At 39.0% G+C, this 19,348-nt stretch overlaps 1 protein-coding gene across 10 annotated transcripts in view; it reads right to left on the reverse strand.

Annotated features, from left to right (window-relative positions):
* Positions 1-1,464: 1,464 nt before the first annotated feature.
* epb41l4b (erythrocyte membrane protein band 4.1 like 4B) overlaps positions 1,465-19,348 on the reverse strand; it is a 43,747-nt gene continuing 25,863 nt past the window's right edge. Inside the window, exons 14-24 of one of the 10 annotated variants that reach the window (XM_054782276.1) lie at positions 18,250-18,271; positions 18,051-18,160; positions 15,243-15,382; positions 14,221-14,342; positions 14,012-14,131; positions 13,881-13,936; positions 9,499-9,624; positions 9,230-9,350; positions 8,972-9,105; positions 6,034-6,133; positions 1,469-4,740 (exon numbers count right to left, since the gene is read on the reverse strand). In XM_054782276.1, coding sequence (XP_054638251.1) covers positions 4,738-4,740; positions 6,034-6,133; positions 8,972-9,105; positions 9,230-9,350; positions 9,499-9,624; positions 13,881-13,936; positions 14,012-14,131; positions 14,221-14,342; positions 15,243-15,382; positions 18,051-18,160; positions 18,250-18,271 — 1,054 coding nt within the window. In that variant the 3' untranslated portion in view covers positions 1,469-4,737. Of the gene's footprint in view, positions 6,134-8,971; positions 9,106-9,229; positions 9,351-9,498; positions 9,625-13,880; positions 13,937-14,011; positions 14,132-14,220; positions 14,343-15,242; positions 15,383-18,050; positions 18,161-18,249; positions 18,272-19,348 lie in introns of all 10 variants that reach the window. The other 9 variants (XM_054782279.1, XM_054782275.1, XM_054782274.1 and 6 more) reach the window with 9 other exon arrangements.

Raw genomic sequence — 19,348 nt, forward strand, 5'->3', positions numbered from 1 at the left:
CGCTGTAGTGAGGGCCTCAAATGAGTGCTGGGTTAAAGTAGAATACAAATGTAGGCTTTATTTTGGGTGTTATGTTTTATTTCTGATATCACGTTGGTGAAGGAAGCAGAAGAAGGCGTTGGCGTGTCACTCGGTGCCAAACGTGCAACATCCATGTCCTCTGGATTGAACTGCACGCGCGGAGCCAAGGGAACCTCACGTACGTGGAAACATCGTCCTAATGACAAACCATTTGAAGCAGCTTTCAACTTGAAACGTGCACCAATGAACATGACTTTGTGTGTGTTAGGCGACAACATCATCACCGGCTGCCAATGGAGACAATATGTCACCCCCTAGTGGACTATTGTAGAAAGCAGCTTTTAAAAGAAGCATTTCAGGCCGTCCGTCTTCTATGCCGCTGATCCTCACTGGGGTGGAGGGGGTATGCTGGAGCCTATCCCAGCTGACTTTCAGCGAGAAGCGGGGTACACCCTGGATTGCTCAAGGAGCACCCCCCCACCCCAAATAATAATAACAATAATCATTAAAAGAGTGTCATTCATTCATTCATTCATTATCTATGCTGCTTATCCTCACTGGGGTCACCCTTTGCAGGTTTTATTACTTTAATATTGTATGATTTATTGGAATATATTAAGAAAACAGCCTTTATTTGTTTAGCTGTAATAATGCATTTCTTAAAAGAAATAATACTAATAATGATAAAGTATATTTATAATAATAATAACATGATGATAATAATGTAATCTAATATTTATATTATACTAATTATCACACGTTATTGGAATATATAAAGAAAACAACCTTATTTACTTAATATTCATTATTCTAATGAAATAATAATGAACGGATAAAGCAATTATAAAGATTTATTTATAATTATAATAAAATATATTTATAATTATAAATATTTTATTGTAATATATTAAGAAAACAGCCTTTTTTGTGTGTTCTAATAAAAAATAAACGTATTAAAACAAATAATATAAACATAAATAACAATAAATAAAAAATTAGATCAATAATGAGAATTTCCATTCATAATAGTGAAACATTAATGAGTATTATTAAAAAATAAAATTAGACATGTTATATTTAGATATGAACACAATAAACCATTTGAATAACCACTGCAGAGTTTTGAACACTTTTATTACTTTATTGGAATAAATAAAAAATAATTTAAAAAAACTATATTTAATTTTTCTTTTGCTGTAATAATACTACTATTAAAAGTAATAAAATTCTTAAAATAAAAATGAATAACTAAAGTATAATACAAATCAAATCAGACATTTTAAATGGATACATGAATTAACACATTCGAGTGACCATTACAGTTTGTAACTTTTATGGCTTTATTGTTTTATATAGTAACGAAACAACCTTTATTTATCAAATAAAATTCATAACTAAACAATACTAAAATTCAACATGAGACGTTTTGTAATATTATATTAACATACATATTAACAGTAGAACTCATTGGAATAACCATTGCAGAGTTTTTATTATCTCAGAGTTTTAGACACTCTTATTACTTTATTCAAATGTATTTAAAAAAAACAACCTATAGTTACATTTTCTTTTGCTACTATAATGAAATAAACAAATGAACAATAGTGTAATTAAATAATAATGTAAAATATAATAAATATATATAAAATAATAAAATGGAATGGGTTTTTTTTCAAGATGATTTTAAATCTTTAATAATGAAAATAACGTCCAAAAGTAGTAGTATCGCCAGTGACAATAGAAAATGTGTTATTTTTTTTTTACATAAATTTCACTGTTACTATTATTCATTATTCCAAAAAGGATTGCAATACAGTGCATTGTTTATTTAAGTATTTATTCTTTACTTTAGTGAACTATAAATAAATAAATAAAGCATCACCAAGCATTTACAATACCTTCATGGGCCGGATTTCATTTCCTCATTAAAAGTGTGATGAACTTTCTGAGAAGTGAATGAATGACTTTGCACCATAAAACAGCGTGCATAGGATGATACAAGGAAGGAAAAAAAAGTCAAACTGTCTCTTAGTTAATCCTTGGAGTTGTAATTATTTATCTTAACAACACATTTTGGACAAGAAATACATTTTCCTGTGCACCGATCCACAAAGCAATGTGCATGAAGGCATGTTGTGATGAGTAAGGTGCGGAGCAACACCGGCTATACAATAAAATAGAAATAGATGACAAAAAATGGACAAAAAAACACACATCCTGCTCTTACAGCTGCGAAATACTGTACGTGAGTACTCCACTTTCACTTCCTGTAATGGCCAGGTGTCCCATGACTTTCGTCCATACAGTGTAACTGACCCTCCGTCGCTGCATTAGGAGCAAGTGGACAAGCTCTTGTAAAAGATGTTTTAAGTGAAATACATTCAAGTTGTTTAAGTCCTGAAGGGCTGAAAATAATACAGTATATACACACAGTATATACACACAGTATATACACAGTATATACTGTATACATAGACAGTATATACACACACAGTATATACACAAACAGTATATACATACAGTATATACATACAGTATATATACATACAGTATATACAGTACAGTATATACATACAGTATATACATACAGTATATACAGTGGTGTGAAAAAGTGTTTGCGCCCTTCCTGATTTCTTATTTTTTTGCATGTTTGTCACACTTAAACGCTTCAGATCATCAAACAAATGTAAATATTAGTCAATGACAACACAACTGAACACAAAATGCATTTTTTAAAATGAAACATTTTATTATTTAGGGAGAAATCCAAACCTACATGGTCCTGTGTGAAAAAGTGATTGCCCCCTAAACCTAGTGAGTGGTTGGGCCACCCTTAGCAGCAACAACTGCAATCAAGCGTTTGTGATAACTTGCAATGAGTCTCTTACAGCGCTGTGGAGGAATTTTGGCCCACTCATCTTTGCAGAATTGTTGTCATTCAGCCACATTGGAGGGTTTTCCAGCATGAAGCGCCTTTTTAAGGTCATGCCACAGCATCTCAATAGGATTCAGGTCAGGACTTTGACTAGGCCACTCCAAAGTCTTCATTTTGTTTTTCTTCAGCCATTCAGAGGTGGACTTGCTGGTGTGTTTTGGATCATTGTCCTGCTGCAGAACCCAAGTTGGTTTCAGCTTGAGGTCACCAACAGATGGCCGGACATTCTCCTTCAGGATTTTTTGGTAGACAGCAGAATTCATGGTTCCATTTATCACAGCAAGTCCTCCAGGTCCTGAAGCAGCAAAACAGCCCCAGACCATCACACTACCACCACCAGATTTTACTGTGGTATGATGTTCTTTTTCTAAAATGTGGCGTTACTTTTACAACAGATGTAATGGAACACACACCTTCCAAAAAGTTCACCTTTTGTCTATTGAGTATGTTCCCAAAGGTCTTGGGGATCATCAAGATGTTTTCTGGCAAAATTGAGACGAGCTTAATGTTCTTTTTGTTCAGCAGTGGTTTTGGTCTTGGAAGTCTGCCATGCAGGCCGTTTTTGCCCAGTGACTTTCTTATGGTGGAGTCATGAACACTGACCTTAACTGAGGCAAGTGAGGCCTGCAGTTCTTTGGATGTTGTTGTGGGGTCTTTTGTGACCTCTTGGATGAGTTGTTGCTACGCTCTTGGAGTAATTCTGATTGGCCGGCCACTCTTGGAAAGGTTCACCACTGTTCCATGTTTTGGCCATTTATGGATAATGGCTCTCTCTGTGGTTTGCTGGAGCCCCAAAGCTTTAGAAATGGCTTCATAACCTTTTCCAGACTGATAGATCTCAATTCATCTCAGTTAAGTTATGTTTTAAGAGGGATGCCATCACTTTCACACAGGGCCATGTGGGTTTGGATTATTTTTCTCCCTTAATAATAAAAAAAAAAAGTATTTTGTGTACAGTTGTGTTGTCACTCTAATATTTAAATTAGTTTGATGATCTGAAACATTTTAGTGTGACAAACATGAAAAAAAAAGAAATCAGGAAGAGGGCAAACACTTTTCCACACCACTGTATGTACAGTATATATATGTATATACAGTATATATATGTATATACATATATATACAGTATATACATACACATACACACACACACATATATATATATATATATATATATATATATATATATAGTATGTACAGTATGTATATAGTGTATGTATGTATATAGTGTATATGTATGTATGCTAATATCATGCATGCACCATCAGGGGTGTCGAAGCTTTTAATACATACTGAAAAAAATCAAAGGATGGGGGGGGGCACATTGCTAAATGTTGTACATTAAAGATGTCAAAGTCAATCCAATGTAGGTCAATAAATGCTAAGCTATTGCAAGAAAACATCGCAACTTAGCTTTGTGTTATAGGTGACAAGCAAATGAGTGTAATACCTAACAATATATCTCATTAATAATGACATTTATTGTTACAATATGCCAAGGGACAGTTAAAAAAACAACAAGCCGTGGGCCAAAAATGGCCCCCGGGCCGCACTTTGGACACCCTTGCAGTATCATCGTTTCCATTGGATGAATAGAAAGAGCCTAAAGGAACACTGAAGCAAATATCATTTGTGGAAAATAAATATTCACAAATGTTGATTGCAGCCAAAGCCTTTGGAGTGGTTCCCGGGAGGGGGGGGGTCAGAGGTCATGGTCTCAGAGCTCGGTCATTAAGAGGGCTCTTAATATCTTCTCTCTGTCCACACACATTTCTTCTCCACTACTACACACACACACACACACACACACACACACACACACACACACGCACACACGCGCGGACACAAGCAAAAAAGATTAGATTTAGTCCACAAAAACACCCAACAGACATAATATTAGGTACAGTTGCACAATCTAAAATGAGATCTTTTACAACGCTTCACGATGTTCAGGGTATTTCTTTCACAATACGTGTATTCTCGTGGTTGGAGTTTGCAGGGGCGCCGCATCATACCAAGAGCTGTCCCTAATATTCAGACCCTGGCATAAACGTCTGTCAATATGACGTGTGCACCAAAGGCATATTTGTTTTATGCATATACTGCATTGTGCTGGTATACCCACTGAAGTGGCCCATGAGTGTCAACTTGATTGGAACTGTCACGGACTACGTCGACTTGCCAGAGAAGCGAGAAGGTACCCAAGCACTGCCGGTATTTTTTATCATTTTTATCATTTATACAGAGGTACCTAGGCATACGAGTGGCCCAACCGTCCTCAGCTGATTTTCTGCTTGGAACTGCAAGCTAAAATTTGGGTACGAGCTGCTAGTTAATGGCAGGCATGGCCGAGGACAACTATTTGGGGACTTCTGTCAATGTGATCATAGCTGAAGAGCTAGCAGCACGAACATTAGCTAGCATTAGCAGAAAACTAGCTTTTCATCGACACATCAGTAAAACATATATACATTATAGCGATCGAAATTAATCTTATTTATTATGTATTGTGTAAAACTATGACAGGAACAACATCAAATTAAAAGCACAAAATGAATACAGACCCTCCATCCACCAGTATGAGCCTGGACTTGTTTTTTCAGAGAGGTTGTGTACCACAAATGTGCATATTAGCACTCAATTAGGTCATCAGACGTTACCTTTATGCATTCCCACATAGTATCAGCATTTGGGTCCAAATATGAGGTGAAAGAAAAAGGGTAAAAATGCAGTATACTAGTCTATCTGTACAGTGTGGGACAAGAAGGTGTGTTCAAGGACTGATAAACAAAGTGGGACAAAAGGTCACTCGCATTCAACATGCAAATACACTAGGTCCCCAACTTACGAACACAATTGGTTCCAGACGACCGTTCTTATGTTGAATCGTTCTTAAGTAGGGGAAAAGGTAATATTACCAATGATATAGGTACTACATGTACGTGTATACATATACAGTATATGCGTATGTATGTAAATATGAGTTTGGATGCAGTAGTAATATTAAACAAGGATAATTAATGAAAAAAACAATAATAAAAATGATATAATAATACGTAATGATAAATGTTATTTACCTTTGAAGAGGAGTGGTCGAGCATACGTCGTCGTGGTGGAGGAGGAGGAGGAGATATTGGAAAAAAAGAACAAATCGTCTCTTCTAAAAGAGGTAGTCTTCTGTGGGTGGTGTAGAATTAAGCAGGCCTATTAACTCTTCATAAACTTTAATCACACGCTCTGTCTGGGTTGTATAATTTAGCTTTCCATTTAGCTTTACACTGTATCTCTTCCTCTGTTGGTCCCATTAGCAGTGTCACAGTGCCCTCTACTGGTCAAGCATGTACAGTAGCAGTAGAAATACTGATGGAGCGACTACAAGGCAAAATAAAATAAAATATAGACCAGTCTGCTTGTGTTCGTATCCGCGAGTGTTCGTAAGTTGGGGACCTAGTGTACTGGGGTTTCTCTACATGTGTATAATTTTTGGAATAAAATAATGGCCCATATTTCCAAAATTGATTCCTTTACGTAAAATTTGATGTAGTTATCGTAGTTGCGTATCAAAGATATTAACATCCCTACTTTTTACAGATTAAAAACTTGTTTCTATCTGTGATGAACTATTAGTTAACTATGGACGAAATGTGTTGAATCGCGATTAAGTATTTTAATCGCTTGACAGCTCTAATTTAAATCCTTGAAGGTTAAAGGCAATCGATTCAGATAAAAAAAAAAACAAAAAACTTTCCCATAGGAAATAATGGTAATAGAAATCATCTAGGTGTCATAAAACCTTTATTTATGTTATAGCAGGGCTGTCCAAGGAGTGGCCAATTAACCAAAAAAACTACCAAAAAAACCCCAGCAAAAGTTGAAAGAAAGAACAAAACGACATAATGTAAGGGAAATAAGTAGGGATGCTCTGATCGATCGGCCACCGATCAAAATCGCCCGACTTCCGTGAAAAAGCACGTGATCGGCACATGCCGATTAATGCCTTTCAATACCGATCCCAAAAGCCTGTGGCTCGTACTATTGCAGCATGCAGCCTGTAGCGAGTGTCCCCCCGCCCACTTTCCCAAACAATCACGTCTGCTGTGCGGAACTTACCTGTCGCTTGCGAGACTGATCGAAATTTTACACCTTGTAAAATATGCCACACGAAAAATATCTCTCCGGGGTGGCACATTAAAAACCTTTCATTTAATACGGCATTTGAAGAACAAACACTTGATGGAGCATGGGGAGTTTTCGAGGCTCACGATGCGATCATCAGTCAAACGGCAGCTAATGTAGCCAAAATGCTGAACACTTGCCCGTGTGTGCGTGCCACTCCGAATGCAAAGCAAATAACCCAAAAAATAATTGAATTCATCGTACTAGATGACCAGCCCCTCTCAGCGGGGGAAGACACCGGGTTTGCCAACTGCTCTCCCACTTGGAGCCCCGCTGCATGATTCCTGGAAGTCCTGCTAGAACGCCATCAAAGTATGAACTCTCACATCCAAAGTGTCCTTAAAGAAGGCGTCTCATCCTGTGGAAGTTTCACCAGTGATATATGTTCTCTTGAAAAAGGAAGTCAAATATGTTTTTGTCCAAATGAAGGTGATTTTATGGTTTCTTTTTTCATATCTTTTCACCAATAGCAGGGGTGCAACCAGGAACTGTGGGCCCCATGAAAAAAAAAAAAAAAAAAACACATTGGGTGCCCCCCTTTTTATTTTTTTTTTGGGCCCACTGGCAGTCAGGGGATCTTGGAATTGTCCTAACATGTCCCCCTTGTATGGCCCCCCCTGCCCAATAGCACTCATCATAAAGAAATTTGAAAATTTACACTTAATCTATGCGATTGGTATTGTCCGATTTCACTCATGGATGATCGGTATTGGAATCGGCAGCATAAAACCCTGATCGGAGCATCCCTAGAAAAAAGTAATAATGCGTTTTGTCCCTCATAACAAATAGTTAATATGCAGGCTGTATTTTCCTTTCAAATATAAATTCTTAGCATATCTACATGGGTTGGTTTTAGCTTGTTTACAAAATTTCACACATCAAAATGGCCCCTAAATCATTCGATTTTTCAGTGTGCGGCCCTCGGTGGAAACATTTTGGAAACCCCTGCTGTATAGGATATTTTGTAACATCGTTCTCAACTGTCACGTAAGTGTAAAAATAAGTTAAACCATGAAACGCCGCCACACCGTCACTTGGATGACAAGCTTGGATGGTGCTGTCGGCATACTTCTTATGTTCTTCTTGGTGTAACCTTTCAAAACCGCAGCGTGGTTGCATTTGACGTTGCTATGGTAACGGCGACGCATTGTTTGTATCAATACACACATGCCATACATCCACGTAGCCGGAAGAAGGTTCGGCGAAAAGCTCAACCAGACCGATCTTAGAAAAACAGAAGACAATTCCAACCCTAAGCACTTAAACTGGCAAATGTGGAAAACAAGCCAGCGGTTTGAGAGCAGCATACGTCATTCATAATTCAATATCAGCCCTTCCTAAGATACAAGTAGAATTGCTCTATTCCTAAAACTCAACAAGCAGCTTTATTGACTAAATTGATTGAAGAGAAATAGGCTGTTCATCAGCTGATCAAATGTTGAAAACCATAGGTCAAAAAACCTGCACCCCACCACTAAAATAGAAATAAAATCGTCAAAAAAGGTCTTATTAATGAGGAGCTGCGTCATTCTTCATTCTTCAAATGAAAACCAACATTGGCCCAGAATATAATCAATTAAGGAGCCCCCTTTTCAGTGTTATTTTATTTATATTTCCCCCAAATGTTTAATAATATATATTTTTTTCTCATCTTTATTATTTATTTTCTGAGGTGTTTTGTGAACTGGATGTTATAACCCTGCTATTGTATTTTTCTATTGTTTATGTTAGGTTACTGTGGACAGTTGTATTCCCTTGTTTGTAGATTGTTCTAATTATTATTTTTTAAAGAAGACCAATAATATTGAATGATGGCGTCGTGGCCAAGGTGTGTGTTACCTGTCGTGATGGGCTGCAAGGTAAGGGACCAGGTGCGGGAGGGGACTACAGTAGCAAGAAGGAGAGCAGTGGGGAGAAGGCAAAGGAGAGACACAGCATGGACTACCCCCTGTCAATGTTGGCACATTATCCACCTGATGTACACACACATACACACACACACACACACACAAACACACAAACACAATCCTCATGTACACACAGCATGAATTCATTCTCCCCATATTGCTTCTTGGTGGTGATTGGTGAATGCGTTACCTGTGGGTAAATAGACGGCTGTACTTGTTTGTCCAGTGAGCTGCTAGAGCCTGACTTGGCTGTGCTCTCACAGGAGATGGCCGCGAGTGCTTCAGGAAGATTGTCTTCATCTTCATGGTTACTGCTCAACAAGGAGAGAGACACACGCTCAAGCCTTTTCTGCTTCAGAAAGAAACGCCTTTCAGAGGATTCAAGTAGTTCTCGAATTTCATTTCCGGCGTATAAAAGGCGTAAAGTGCAGACTGAGGGCACCGCGGCGATGAACTCACAAGCTGAACTGTCTGACGAGACGTTTCCTGCGGTTGGTGCTCGCGCTGGAAGTTGCGTCTGGTCTGAGGGACAGTTTGTCTCCAGGCAAATTGGACGCCAGCGAGTCTTGAGAGGAGTTCTGATACCTGGAGACCACACTGACACTTTAGGCGTGAACACAATGTACAACTTTACTAAACTCATTCAGTCCCAGCCATTTTTCAAGACAGCCCCTTCAGTCCAGCCCATTTTAGACCATTTTGAGTGATCTTTCAAGGCACACAGAAAATTGTGTTCTATGGCTATGCAAACGTGGAACCTAGCAAAAGAAAGATTAGACTCCCGTCTTTCATCAGAAAAAAAGTTTCTTTCTACCTTTTTTACATACACAACGCAAAGAAGGGTTGTTTTACATCAAATCAACAATTTAATGACAAATATTACACCATGAACTATTTACAATTTTCACATTTGGAACTGAACCATGTGTGTGTGCGCACGTGTGCGTGCGTGTGCATGCGTTACAATTTCCCTGTACGCAACACTCCTCCACACTCTCCCACTTCCTCCTTCCTGTCATGTGTGTTTCTTCCTCGACATGATTTCTGCCGAGCTCTTTTCAAATGCACTTCTGTCACCTAGTGGACGTTTTTATGGCTTAAAATGGTTCTGAAGCCAAATGCATTAGTGGGGAGTTGCGTCATCACCTCTATTAGACTCTTGCGCAAACAAACGTAAAAGACGTTATTGGGATCGGACGTTCGGGTTTATAAAAATGTATAGCTATGTCTTTGGTATTGAATGAGTTAAAGGACACATTATGCAATTTTTCACAGGTTAAAAAGGCCCCAAGGTGTCCGAATAACATGTCTATGTCATACCTCAGTCCAAATACCCCAAGGATTGATAATAACAGCACACTTAAAACCTTCTATAAACAGCCCTGTTCAGTGCAGCCGGTTTTGAGCCACTGCTCACCCCGCCCCCTAAACATAGCTACTTCTCTTCTGTCTGGGAGCTTACAAGTCAGGGGCATTGAAACCCCTGCAGCTAATATAAAATGACACTTTGTTTGAAAGGAAAGGAACTCCAGAGACCAAAAAATAAATAATTTTCCCATAATATGTCCCCTTTAGAGTGTGTTTCATTAAGTAAAAATCTATTGTACACTCCTGACGACAATTTTAAGTCCAGTAATTCTAAACATCAAAAGACAGCTGGACAGCCCTGACGTATATAGACAAAGACAGGTGGACAAGACAAAAACAGTGAGCTGGCATTGTCCAACTACCGTAAATTCCTCCGGTGTATGAGCCGCACCCACTAAATTTAGAGGAAAAAACAGCTTTGTTCTTATGTAAGCCTCACCGGTGTATAAGCCTGTCATAAAATGATGTATTGTGGCGCACACAAGTCTGTGAAGATCATGCAGCTCTTTATTTGACAGGAGCCAATCATGAGCTATGAAAAATCTCAAGGCGAGCTTGTCAACCCATTGGAAATTGCAGGAGGTCATTACGGAATATAACAGTCTGACTCACTGTGTCATCTTACATACAACATTAAACTCATCACACAGCGGCTTAACACTCAAAAGGCACCTAGGAAATATACATTACATGTACCAATACAAGTTTAAAATAACAAACAGCAGCTATTTCAACATCTACCCATAATGCATTACTTCCAGAAGTGCAGTTCATTGGAGGACAAGCAGCATAGAAAATGGGAGATGGCGCTGCAATGCTGCTTCTGTCCACCAGAGGGAGCCAGAGGACCCAGAGCCCAGAGGGAGGCTGACGTCATTGCAACGCCCCAGTGAATGCATTGCTCAGATGCAATGGATTATGGGAAAAGTTTAAAAGAGTTGTTTTTTCACGTCAAACTCATGTTGGTACATGTTTTTATATTGTCAGGTACACCTTCTTGAGTGTTAAGTCGCTGTGTCATGAATTTAGTCTTGTTAGTAAAGTGATCATATTAGGATAATACTGTGAGTCAGACTGTTATGTTGTTATACTGGTATATATATGATCTCATGTGATTTCCAATGGGTTGACAAGCTCGTTATGAGTGCACTGATAGCTGCCAAAGAAAGAGCTGCCGTTTCCTCACTACTTGTGAGCGGCACAGAATTTAAACAATTAGTAGTAGTTCTGAAGTAAAGGAGATGTCACACGATTAGAATTTAGCCGTAAATTTGCCTCACCACTGTATAAGCCGTAGGGTTGAACGTTTAAGAAAAATATATACACTTATACACTGGCATTTACGGGACAAGCCGGAACTATTAATGCTGACGAAAATTTGACAGACAGTATGCCTGTGAGAAAATACAAATGCCAACTGCCCAACTTTACAAAGTGAAAGATTACCTACTGTATTAAAGGAAATGCTGCATTATTCTGATATATTATTATTTATTATTATTATATATGATCATAACAGTGGCTGATGTGGTCTAAAAAATGTTGACAATAATATCATGTCGCATCAATTTGTGGGACAACAAACATTTCAAAACGCATCTGCATTGCTTTGTTTTCTCGGTTAAATCAAAATGTTTGTTTCTTCAGTCATATTTTTTCATTGTACTTTTGAAAAAAATTATGTTAAAATTTTGTCTCGTCTCATTCTCGTGGACTCAATCTCGTGCATCATCTAGTCTCGTGAGTTGGGTGTCTCTTGACTCCCCTAGCAAAAAAGTTTTAAAGTGAAATAGGCTGTTCATCAGCTGATCAAAAGTTTAAGACCATAGCTAAAAAAGAAACCCCAATACCCGCCTAAAATAGAAACAAAATGTTCAAAAAAGGACTCAGTAATGAGTAGCTGTGCCATTCTTGTTAATCACCTTGGGCATGCTTGATGCCAGTGTTTCCGGGAGGCTAGTGGGAATGTTGCTCCAGGAGGGCATCCACTGTCTGGAACTGATGTGCTTTTTTGTAAACTTCCCTTGCCATCCATCCTCAAATGTTTTCAATTCGATTTAAATCAGGGGAACGTGCAGGATGGTCCAAAAGAGTGAGGTTATTCCTCTGGAAGAAGTCCTTTGTCAGATGGGCATTGTGAATTGTAGTGTTGTCCTGTTGAAAAAGCAGTCATTACCACACAGATGAGGGCCTTCAGTCATCAGGGATGCCCCCTTCAACATCTACACATAGCCATCTGCCGTTTGACGCTCCTGCACAACCTGCAGCTCCATTGTTCCATTGAAGGAAAAAGCAGTCGAGATCATGATGGCGCCCCCTCCACTGTGCCGTGTGGAAGACATCCCAGGTGGGATCTTCTTGTCATGCCAGTAATGTGGGAATCCATCAGGACTGTCAAGGTTACGTTTTTTGTCAACAGAAAATAAGACTTTATTTCACCTTTCAATGTTCCTTTCAATGTTTGGTGCACTCATACAAATTCCAAACGGGCGTTGAAGGAGACGAGACCTTTTGAAGACATTTTCTGTTCTTAAAACCCATCTCTTGAAGATGCCACCTGGTTAATGGACTGTACTCGGCACCAGTAACAACCTTCATTTGGCGCGAGGCTGGTCCCGTGTCTTGACAGACAGCCAATCAGACCCTCCGGCTCAGGGCCGGTGACATTTTTTTGGGTCTATCACTTAACATTTTTGCATCCAACCTCAGCAGAGGTTGCTTATGCAGCTAAACAATCCGACCGCGTTCAAAGAGAGAAAGCTCTTTTGCCTTTGTCATCAACAGAACATGACAGTGTGAATACCTGACAGAAAATGACATTGAATCCACATTTTTACCAAGATTTTGGCTTTTAAAGGCTGTGGTCTTAAACTTTTGATCAGCTGATGAACAGCCTATTTCACTTCAATGTTTGTTTGTAATGAATTGGTTATTTAATTTGTGTTTGTCTCACTCTCATTTCTTCTTTTTGCATTTTAAGCTCTGCTTAGAACCTCCTTAATATCCAACAGTACAAAATGTCAATTCTTGCAATTTTTCAACTGGTCATACATTTTTGATCAGGAGTGTATAAGTGTATATAGTTTGCTTGATGTAGTCATTTCAACTTGCATTGAAATGACTTTTAGATTATAGATGGCAACATGCAGAATGACAGGCTGGTGACTACTGCCAACACATCTCCATCAACAGCCCTGTTCGGAGCAGCTGGTTTTGGAGGGGCTGTCCTCTGTTATGCAGAAGAGCCACTGATCACTTTGCCCCCTCTACTTATCTACTTACAATATCTTTCAAGTCATGAAAATTGCCCATTCCTGCCTTATGTTCTTAACCATGTTTAAGTATGCTAGTTATTATGTGTCAGATCAATATGTATAAAGTGTAAGCTTCTTCAAAGTTTGTCGGTATGCTGACAATACACTTTGATTGAACTGTTGTTTGAGTTAAAAGAAGAAAAGATGAATAAAACTTGCCTGTCCTTGAGAGGCACATTAGAGTTCTTCCCTCTTGGACTTGATGAACCTTCCTTCTATGTGCAAAAAAAGGAGGCACATGAAAGCATTTTCATACACAGCGTTAAATGGAGATCTTCTCTGGTACCCACCCTGAAAGCAGCCTCCATCTGAGCTTTGAAAATGTTACACTTAAGGTGGTCAGGATGCAGAGCCGGAGAGGAGGCGGCGGGAGGATGGAGAGACTTTTCCGAGAGCTGCTTCTCTTCTCCCTGTGGAAGGAGAAGCAAGAGCAGGCGGGAAATGGATCATCTTGTGAGCAGCAGAAGGGGGAAAATCGATGCGAGGAAGTGTATCTGACCTTGTTGTCCATGTTGAGGAGCAGCGAAGGCCACGGTGGACACTCGCTGTCTGACTCCACGGTCTTTCGGAGAGATGGAGACATGTCCAAGTCTTTTCCTTGGCAGGGTGAAGCTCGACACTCTACAATACAATAAAAATGACAGTACAGCCACTAGCCACTTTATTAGGCACACCAGCACATGCCAATACAAACACTGTACCAACATCTGCCTTTAAAGATAACTACAAATAAATAAACACCGATGACCTTATTGTATCCCACCTGGCATCCTCCAATTGTTTATCACTATGTATATGTACAATATGCAGTATGTACTACAGGGTTTCCCCTAGGATTTTTTGAAGCTGTGGCGGTGGGCTGCATGGGAGGGTGGACTGCCGCCGTTCTGTCGTGTCACTGCTGCGTCTTTTTTAAATTTTTTATTATGACAAATAACAATTTTTCTGACTTATTTATTAACTTATTTATTTAACACCAGTACACTTCACTCGCCGACAATGCTACAAAAAAGATCAGTTAGGACAATCCATAATACTTCTTATAGAGAACATACAAACCCTTTATTCCTAAAATCACAATTATTAAAATTTTGCTGATCTGGAAAACTTTCAATCACCAAAAATGATGCATAAAGTTATAAAAAGTTGAAAAAGTAATCCAATATAGTCCAGACTATTGTGGCTGGTGAGAACATACAGTAAGCTCACATAAAGACAGACTATTGAAGACAAACGGGAAATGAAATTAAGGGTTGTGCCTTGTCATGCATGGTTTGATTTCACAAGGAACAGTGAAAAAAACAACTGTCACGGGGGAAGGGAAACATGCACTCTGGCTGAGGCCTTGTCAATAAAACACAGGGGAAAGAGCTTGTACAGTATATTTGCAATATACTGTACTGTACATTTAAATGCTTCCGACACTTAGTGCTGCAACTCCATAATATAGGAGTGGTATTGTTCCTGTTTGTAAATGCATCAACTACTTGAGACAATATTTGGAGATGAGAGTGTACTCACTGATCCTATTGTGCGTGTGGCAGAGTGTGTCCTGGCTGTGTGTGTGGCGCCGATGGCGCCGATGGACTTTGCCGGAATATGACGTCTCATTCTGTTCCATGTTTAGTTGATGGTCAGAGGCGGGACCGCTCAGAGGGAAGCTGAGGAGGACGACACAGGACATAAAAAAATAAAAAATACAACACAACGTCCTGCCTAAGTACACTAAAACATAACAAAACTGAATTATTTGGACCTTATTAATTTGACAACAAAAAATAGGTGGAAAATTTCAAGTTTAGTTAAGGCAGGAGGTTACTCCCCACCAACTGATGGATTTTTTTACAAGTTAACCTTTGCTATACAATAGATTATATATAGTTGCACTCAAAATGATTCAACACTTACTGCAAATTCAAATTTTTTTCAAAGTTCATAAACTGTCAGTAGTTTCCAATAAACCAACAAAACAGCAATTGGAATAGCTCAACACATGTAGCCAAATATTACAACGGTCACTTTTTAAAATGGCCATCTAATAAACATATATCGTATGTTAAAACACATGAATATAATTCACAATGGGGGTTGAATCATTTCACAAGCAACTACACAGTGGAACCTCGGTTTGCGTCCGGCCCGATTAGCGTGTCTTTTGGTTAATGTCAAAATTTTTTGCATACATTATCTGGTTAGCGTACGTCTTGTCGTGTTATTAATACACTCCGTGAGTCCAACTGTACTCTTATTTTATGATCAGAAAATGTCCTTTCTTGTTAGGCATCCTATTAGCTAGCCAACAAAATGGCAACCAGAACCGGAAGTTACGTCACCCGTCTGTGATGTCTATGATGATGAGGTTGACTCTCAAAAATGTTAACGAAACATGTTTTTATATATTTTATTATTTTATGTAAGTTTTATAATTATAGTTTTACAAGCATAAAACAATTCTAAATGCATACAAATGACAAATGAAAGGTCTAAATGGCCATTTAAGGTTACTTTTACCTTCATTGACGACTACAGTTCCCGAAGAAACAATGTGGCAGCGAGACACCACACAGACACCATCTTTCTTTTTTGTCATGAGTTATTTCTGGAATTCAGTAGTGTTTCTCACCTTCTTCATCAAAATGCTGCCACTCCCAACGTTCTTTGGCTTCATTTTACTTTCTGGATTTACATGATTTTTTAATGGGAAAAATTGATTCGGTTAGCATCCGTTTCAGTTAGAGTCTGACCTGCTGGAATGAATTAATGACGTTAACCAAGGTTCCAATGTATACACTACTAGTAGTAAAGATTTGTACATTTAGAATCCAGCTTATTCCCATTAATGCCTGCACATTTCCAAGTACTCCCACTAAAAGTTTCCAAACAGAAATACACATTAAAGGGTTAGTTAGGATTTTTTGACATGAAGTTGTATGACATCCCCATCAGCTGTGTAGTGCATAAACAGTGACTTACCCCCCACTTTGTTCCATGAGTTCTGGTCGGATTTCGGTGAGGAGGAACGTAGTTCCGGTTAGTTGCTGGGGTCGCTTAAGTAAAGAGTTTGGCTTTTCAAAACAATATGCATTCAAAAGAGTTAATACACTTCACAAAACCATTGCTAAACAAAAAAAAGTCACACCTCTCAGTCGCTCGGCGTTATTTCCTCTCCATTTGTATCACTATGCGCTCTCGCCTGTGCATTGACTGAGAGATCTGACTTTTTTGTTAGCAATGATTTTGTGATGGAAATGTATTAAGTCTTTTGAACGCATATCGTTTTGAGGAGCCAAACTCTTCACTTAAGCGACCCAAGCAACTAACCGGAACTACGTTCCTCCTCACCGAAATCCAACCAAAACAAAGTGGGAGGTAAGTCACTGTTCATGCACTACACTGCTGATGAGGATGTCATAAAACTTCACGTCAAAAAATCTGAACTATCCCTTTAATAAAAGACCATGAAAACAACTGAAGGTATGGATGCTGAAGTTGCATTCATTCACATTTGTTTATTTTTTTTTACAAGCAATATGGCAAAACCCATGAATGGATGAATAAACGAATTAAGGCACAATGTGATTTCAAATAGATCTTTACCCACTATCACAGCAAAACCACATTATATGTAAACAAATAGATAAATGTCATCCATGACGTCGCATATGAAAATAATAAAGCAGCAGCAGCGTCCCTAAAGCAGCATGCAGGATTGGACCCTTTTAACCTCTTGCAGAATTACCTTTCCAAGCACATTTATCTCTTAATTGCTGCCTCTAATCTCACAAAAAAGTGACAAGTAAAGGCACCACAAAGCAGGTTCTCTCCTACTACGGCCATTGCTGCAAAGACATGATGGGATTTAAAGCTTCTAACCTTGCACAAGCAAACCAAGCCACTATTCAGGTTCCTGTTACATTCTAGTTGTCAGACAACGTGAGCATGTGATGAATGGAGGATTTTGATGATGAGGAGGGGTGGGGGTCTGGGCCAAAAGTCAAGTAGGGGTCAAAGTGCAGTCATGACCTTGTCCTTGTGAACGACACTGATGGGTCCAGTGAGGATGCTGGTGGTTCTCTCTGGGATGGGAGGGTGACTGGACACGGGGCTGGACGAGGCCCCGACAGAAGATCTGAACACACACACACGTACACACACAGACACACACACACACACACACGGTGTATGAGTGACATGAAAGTGAGATGAAAGAAAAGGATAACATTCTAAAAATAGAAACCTGCCCTGCAGTGTGGTTAAGCTAAATATGTCGTTACGTCATCCCCCTAAAGCGTCCATGCCCTCGTCGCTACGGAAGTCCCACCCTCCTACCTGTGCGGCGCCGTGTGTCCGGAGGGATGCAGGTAAATGGAGGGCGTGAGGGTGGTGTGAGCCATTGGGCGCCACGCCTCGTGACCCACCATCGGCATGTTGTGCTGGTACTGGAGAGGATTGGAGAAAATGAAATGTCACAGAGCTGTGCACGCTGTGACTGTGTGTGTGTTTAAGAAGGTCATCAGAGGTCACTCACTGCATGTAGGCTGGGATCAGGACTGGCGTGAGGGCAGAACGAAAGAAAGACAACAATCAATGAACTTCAGTACTTCATAGCAGCACAGATTCATAACCTGACCAAATTTGGAGTTCAGTTGGTCTGTGAATTATAAGTATCACAGTCTTTTGCCACTGTAAGGTTAAACTAATCTTTCAACACATAAAAATGCATATCAAAACAAACAGTAGCAGATATGCTACTTCCTTATACTAAAGAAAAAATGTGCCTGCTGAGAGATGAATACATATCAAGAATAAATAGAAAGCATAAACCAGAATAATACACAATGTTATTCATACACAAACGGTTGGGCACAAACTGTTTACCAGTAAAACCAAAGTAACCTTTTTTCTTTGGCATAAATCACATGTTATGATCAAGTATGTGAGTACGTTTGCGTTTCAAATTTGGACTTTCTGGAAGACACAGCAAAGCAGATCAACAGAAATGATCACATTTTTTCCCCCAACCATTTGTTGCTAGGCAGAGTTCATCGGGTTCAAGCATAACAACCCCAGTGGCCTCAGCAGGTGGCCCCGAGGGCCACATCCGGCTTGCCAAAGCATTTCATCATGTCACCCAAATAATTAGTGTATAACGATTCATTCACTACATCGATGCATCGATTTATATTCCTATGATTCAATTACGTCGAGTCAAAGAAGACGGCGTACATTTAAACAAATATGGCGCTATTAACTCTGAAAAAAAAAAGAAAAAAGAAGCAGACTCTTAAAATTGGACTTTTAAGACAGACTCCAAAATAGGCATTTACCAAAACTACAGCGGGGAAGCCGATGTGTTTCGTTTGTAACAAGGAGGTCTGACTCTAAGTGAAAGGGAAGCTAACCGAATACATTTTTCTGATAAGAAATAATGTAAATCTAATTAATCCATTCCAGAAAGCCAAAAATGTTAACACAAAACACGTTTTTATAGTTTTACAGTTATAGTTTTACATGCAGAAAACAATTCAAAATGCATATAAACACATATGAATGATGAATAAAAGGGATAAATGAACATTTTATGTTACTTTTATCTTCAGTGACTGTCCCCAAAGACACAATGTGGC

This window comes from Dunckerocampus dactyliophorus, chromosome 7 (genome assembly GCF_027744805.1).
Source record: "Dunckerocampus dactyliophorus isolate RoL2022-P2 chromosome 7, RoL_Ddac_1.1, whole genome shotgun sequence".
Lineage (NCBI taxonomy): Eukaryota > Metazoa > Chordata > Actinopteri > Syngnathiformes > Syngnathidae > Dunckerocampus > Dunckerocampus dactyliophorus.